This window comes from Sander vitreus, chromosome 2, assembly GCF_031162955.1.
Source record: "Sander vitreus isolate 19-12246 chromosome 2, sanVit1, whole genome shotgun sequence".
In the NCBI taxonomy this organism is placed as follows: Eukaryota; Metazoa; Chordata; class Actinopteri; order Perciformes; family Percidae; genus Sander; species Sander vitreus.
Genome location: NC_135856.1, coordinates 22,204,298 through 22,210,297, shown reverse-complemented (window position 1 = coordinate 22,210,297; position 6,000 = coordinate 22,204,298). Strand labels below are relative to the sequence as shown.

Below are 6,000 nucleotides of genomic sequence, written 5' to 3'. Positions count from 1 at the left end.
AACTTGATATGTCCCACTTCAAAGCTTTTTCCTGTTTCCTGATGGGTGCAGGTGAAAGAGCGTCGACCATTCTGTGCACATTATTGACATATACTAATAATAAAGCGATGGACGGCGGGGGTAAATAAACTTGGGTTACAGATCCATGGTTACAGAGGAGCCGTCCGCAACGTATGTTCTAACATAAAACGAACGCATGATACACCCAATAATTTTGGGGACAAAAAGAAAAGAAATGTAGCACAAAATCATGTTTACTTTTCCCACAAAACCTTCAAATACATCAAGCTATCTGAGAGGGGACACTGCTCATCTATGTCCACACTAAAAACCTTGTGATTAGAGGACACAAGAGCATGCTGCTTTATTTTAAAGGGTCACAAGCTGAAAAGGTTCAGAACACTGGTATACTGTCTCCTCACACTGTGCAGGATCAGCATCAATGCATTTATGTATTTAGAAAAGGGGGCTTCAACGTTTTTTAAACCAAGGACCCCTTAACTGAAAGAGAGATGGATCATATACATACATATATTGTATAAAATATATGTTACATATAGTCGTGTTGCATATAAAACTGGGCCTATAATAACATGTAGGGCAGCCTAAAGCCTTTATACAAACCTTTTATAAATCATGTTTTAATGTTAAACATACTTGCTATTAAATTCAAACAAGACAAGAGCAAATAAGTCAAAATAGATTTTTATATAACTTAAAAAAAAACATGTGTGCAAATCTAACCGGCATGCATTGGGCGGCGATCGCCGGTGATCGATTCTGCGCAGATGTGGCTCATCTCGAACGAGCCTATTAAATACACCTGTGCGTTTTCTACCATGATGAGTGACAAGAATCAGCTGTGAATAAGGCCTTTGTCGTGTTAGTTCAGCCTTGTGTTAGCTACAGCATATTGTCTGTTTTGATGTATTCTTCGATCCTGTGTTTTGATGTATTCTTCGAGGACCTCAGGCTGGGCACAGGTCACTAAATAGAAAATAATCTGAAATGTAACCTGGAGCCTAGCCAAGAAGAGCTGTAGTAGGGGAGAGCCGGGACAGTTGAAACACTTTTTAAGTAAACGTAATTTACAAAGCGATCGTATCGCACTGAAAGCTAATATTTTGTCACTACAGTTGCATTTTCAGCTTTGAACAAAACCGTTCAAGAATTATTACAGCAAAAGTGGCGCGTGCGTAATGTTTAATTCGTCACTCCTGGTCGGGACGAATGAAACAGCATAGGGGGACGAATGAAACATACAGTTTAAGCCATATAAACGTCCCACAACTTCAATATTTTACTACATATCATGAATGGTACTCCCAAAAGGTGTTATTTAAGATAGATTGTTGCTGGGCTATACGTCTTGGTGAGTGTCCGTTAACAACTCATTGCCGTCATCGTAAAGCGTGTATGAAGCTGTTATTGATGCACTGTGCAATATGTTCTCAATTCAACCGCAATCTGATCTAATGGCCACAGAGCATCTTGGAGCAGTTAACGATTATTGCCTTACTCAAGAGCTTAACCTTGTTCTACCCCAAAACCCCTTATGCTTGGATCGATGCTACGAAGAAACCTTCACAGTTTGTAAAATGTTGGAATCCACAGAGTGCAACAGCTTTTATACACATACAGCGTTGATTAAAACAGAGTTTGAGTCACTGCAGTGTGTTATCTCCATTTATAGACCATGTTATTATGTAGCTGATACAACAAGGATAACACTTTGTGGGATATAATTGTGTTAAAGATTAGCTTCAACAGGGCTTAATCAAGTATGTCTCAAGCTTACCTGTCAATTTCATCACAGCAGTCATACTAAAAAGGTCTTTTGTGTGATAAGAGGAAGATTCATTGAGGTGGAAGTGAAGGTCAGGCAAAGATCTATTGAGCCACTTATAGTAAGATGAGAGAAAACTGAGATAAGAAAGAGAGTTGACATGTTGTGCATGTTTTAAGACTTGGTCTGATCGGGCCGAATTTTTCCGTCCGAACCCGGCCCTCGTCTGACAGACTCGTGACCGAACCCGGCCCGAGCCCGACAGGCATTAAGATATTTATGTCCGAGCCCGACCCGAGCATGACACAGTTAAAATCTCATTTTTTTTCTCATACTAATGACACATGTACGTTTTTTTGTGTGGAAAGTCCGCTTTTATTAAGCAACTATAGGAAGGCATTCGGAAATGTCAACAGATGAGCGCATCAGCGCACACGGGGGAACAAGCGCACGTTAATAAGCCGTTTAATTTAAAATGTTCAATGTGTTAACCTTTCCTGCTTGCTTCGATTCCGACCGTGATCAGAAAACCAGGGGAGACTCGTTACCTCCAGGGCCTACGTCGGGGTTAAAATCCCGTTTCTGGACTTTCAGTCTGGGGTTTAGGCTATCTCGGACACCGCACACACTGTGTACAAAACTTAAACTTATTCCACCAACTCTGCTCCGGTCGCATCTACACGTCTGCTTCCTCTTTCTCTCTTCTGCCCACTTTACACACACACTGAACTCTCTTAAAGGAGTCTCAGCACCATTTTACAACAAATGCCGCTGATGTGACCGAGCCCGACCCAAACCCGACCATAATTTCTAAATATCTGTCCGAACCCGGCCCGGCCCGTCGGGTACTGTCGGAACCCGTCGGGCTCGGTTTGGGTATCCATGCCTTAGTAGGGATGTTAAAAAAGAAAAACCTTTTCATTTGCATTTTTGCTGCCTTACTTCTCTGCCCATTTAAGAGAAATACTTTATTGACATTTTTTGACACTCCAGTTAGTTTGTAGTCAGTAGATTGTGTTCACATCATTCTGTTGTCCCAAATAGAACTTAAATACGGTACTCCCAAATACTCCCAAACTCAAAACACACACACACACACACACACACACACACACACACACACACACACACACACACACACACACACACTACACAGATAATTTTGTCATTTGCATAAGATTTATGTTTACCTAGAAAAACTATAAAATACATCATATTTAATTTAGTGTTACATGCAATGAGTGTGCTAGATTAATATTAACTTACATATTAACTAAATATCAGAAGTCTCTTTTATCAACAATGGTCAGATTAAGGTCAAAGGTATCATTGGATACGCATTATTAACCATAATGATCACAGCTGTATTTGTACTTGGCTAAGTGATAAGAGCAAAATTACATCAGAGACGGTCAAATTCAAAGTAGTGGAAAAACTGTGTTCACATATGCTTCAACAGGTTTGTTTAGTTTTTTTTTTTTTTGGTCTTAGCTCAACATACAGTGACCAAAACATAAGACATTAAAAACATATTTGCGTTTAAAGTTACATTTATATTTCAGTTTACAGTTAGTAGCTGCCTGCTTAGTTACTGCAGTTCTGCACTGAATCCATTTTTAAGTTATGACCAACACCCTTTGCAAACAGAGAGACAAGTAAAACAGGATGTCAACTATTGTTAACGACTGTTATTCAAAAAGTATACAGTATCATATGGTATGGTTTATTGGGTATGCACGGTTCAGTTCAGGACAATGGCATTGCCCAATCAGCTGCAGCTGTGGATATTGCCTTAAGAACATTTGAGCTTTAAACGGCCACATCAGCATTGAGATTAGACGATGAGATAAGAGGGTGTGTGGTTTAAAAGGAAGGGCAGACTTTGAGTAAGACACTGCTCGCTGCACCAGCTCACCCTCACAGCCACCATGACCTTCGACGGCAACTGGAAAATTGATCGCAATGATAACTATGAGAAATTCATGGAACAAATGGGTGAGTGATGTCAAACTGAGCTGATAAAATGCTGAGTAGCATATTTTTTAAAGTGTGGAATTTGATGCATTGGTCGAAAAATCACAGTGCATTACCATGTCTACTTTCTATGTAATAAGATGACCACAATATAATCAAGCTCTGATAACGCAGTTGATAAAGCACTGATACAGTTTTAATTTAACCAAGATAGTTGTTTCTAAGTCAAAATGTCAGTTATGCAGCAAACTGATAATTCGTGCGAATGTTTTATTTGTTTTATTTATGAGCTTTAAAAAAATATGTGCAGTAACAAGTTATTAGTTAATAGTTCTGAAACGCTTACAATAAAAGACTGAAACAAATACTGGAGTCTCACGTGAAAACACTTGGCGGCACAATGGCCTACTGAACATATTTGTGATTTGGCTTTTGTACCTACTTACCCTCTATAAATAATAAAAACGAAGGAACTACAGTGCTTAAAAAGTGATTCAATCCTGACAAACTTCCTCTGATTGTTCAGAGCCTATTGAACACATTTCAATGTGTCTGTTAATAGGAATTAACATGGTGAAGAGAAAGCTGGCTGCTCACGACAATCTCAAGATAAGCATCCAACAGACTGGAGACAAGTTTCATATCAAGGAGAGCAGCAGTTTCCGCACTGTGGAAATAGACTTCACCCTGGGGGTCACCTTTGACTACAGCCTTGCAGATGGGACAGAACTATCAGTAAGCACCTTTTCTATCATTACACTTTATAATTACTCAGAAACTGACCTTTACGAGAACAGACTCAAGTTTGTCTCCAATTATCAGAATTTTAGTCATTTAGTGTAATCAGTTGTTTAGTTCTAAATACTTAGAGATGTGCTGGGTATTTCAATCACAAGACTTTGAACCTTTGAGCTGCAAAGAAGAAATTTGTTAGTTCACGGCTTGACTTTTATTGTGGTAATCCTTGTGCCCAGTTGATTTTAACTCACTACCACGAACAGTACCAGCCATCAAACAGTGAAACTTCTGCCAAACCTTTCCCACCTAGCATTCACGTTATGAAATAAGTTTCATGTTCCAACCCGCAGGGCTCATGGACCATGGAGGGAGACATGTTGAAGGGGATCTTCAGCAGAAAGGACAACGGAAAGCAACTGACAACAACCAGAATCATCCAAGGAGATGAACTTATACAGGTGGGGTGAATTTATTTACATACAAATTAGCCCACCAAAAATCCACATTTTATATCAAACACTTGGGAAGCTGTTATAGAAGGTGCTGGTAGTTGGGATACAGGGTATTCTTTATTGTTACAAAATATTGTAATGTGATTTAAATACACATGTACCAGTCAGAATCTGATATATAAATCTTATACCGATTTCCATATGTTAGTATTTCATTATTAGTCAGAGTAAACCCTCTTGATAATTCAGCCAGATGCAGAAACTATGAAGTTATATAATAATCATATCTGACATAATCTTTCGTCAACAGAGCTACAACTATGAAGGTGTGGACGCAAAGAGGATTTTCAAGAGGGGTTAGAACAAACTGATCAACACAACTTTAAAGTGAGATGTTAGACTTCAGGATTACATACAGTATTGAGTCTAATTATACCAACATAACCTGTAAAAAGTGCACTATTTGTAACGCCCATAAAGTATATGAAAAAGATTAGAATTGCACAGGATTTTGATACTTGCACTAATAAAGCCATACTCTAACTGCCTGTTTTCTGTGTTGTGCTTTCCTGTATATATTTAAAAAATGATAATCTTCAGTGAGAATCTGTGTGGGTTTGAAGTAAAAAAAAAACACACATATTGAAGTGACTTATTTGAGTGATACAATAATTTAAACTTTATTCAACAATGAATAAAAATAAATATATATTATCTACAAAAATATAAAGTGTAGACAGATTTTTTTTTTTTAATTGATCTGTACTAACACAAGTCATGAAGTATTCACTGAAGCACCGACAACTCAATTCAACAGTAATGTCAGGCCAAATCCTAACCACACATAGAGGTATGACAATAGGATTCAGTGAGGCATACAGTTCCAACACATCAGGCTACATCAGCCAGTAACTTCTCAGATAAAACCAGTGACATAATAGGGAAAGTTCTCCTTTGTTCTTGAGTGTTGATGCAATATAGTCTAAATAGGTTATGTCCCTGTATATTTAGCAAAAGATAAAAGATACGGATTGATGCAATGCCAACTGT

At 38.3% G+C, this 6,000-nt stretch overlaps 1 protein-coding gene across 1 annotated transcript; it reads left to right on the top strand.

The window, feature by feature from the left end:
* Positions 1-3,514: 3,514 nt before the first annotated feature.
* fabp2 (fatty acid binding protein 2, intestinal) lies at positions 3,515-5,498 on the top strand. Its single transcript, XM_078269634.1, has 4 exons — positions 3,515-3,781; positions 4,323-4,495; positions 4,849-4,956; positions 5,261-5,498. Exons 1-4 carry the CDS (start codon positions 3,715-3,717, stop codon positions 5,309-5,311), a joined length of 399 nt encoding a protein of 132 aa, XP_078125760.1. The 5' UTR covers positions 3,515-3,714; the 3' UTR covers positions 5,312-5,498.
* Positions 5,499-6,000: the final 502 nt, after the last annotated feature.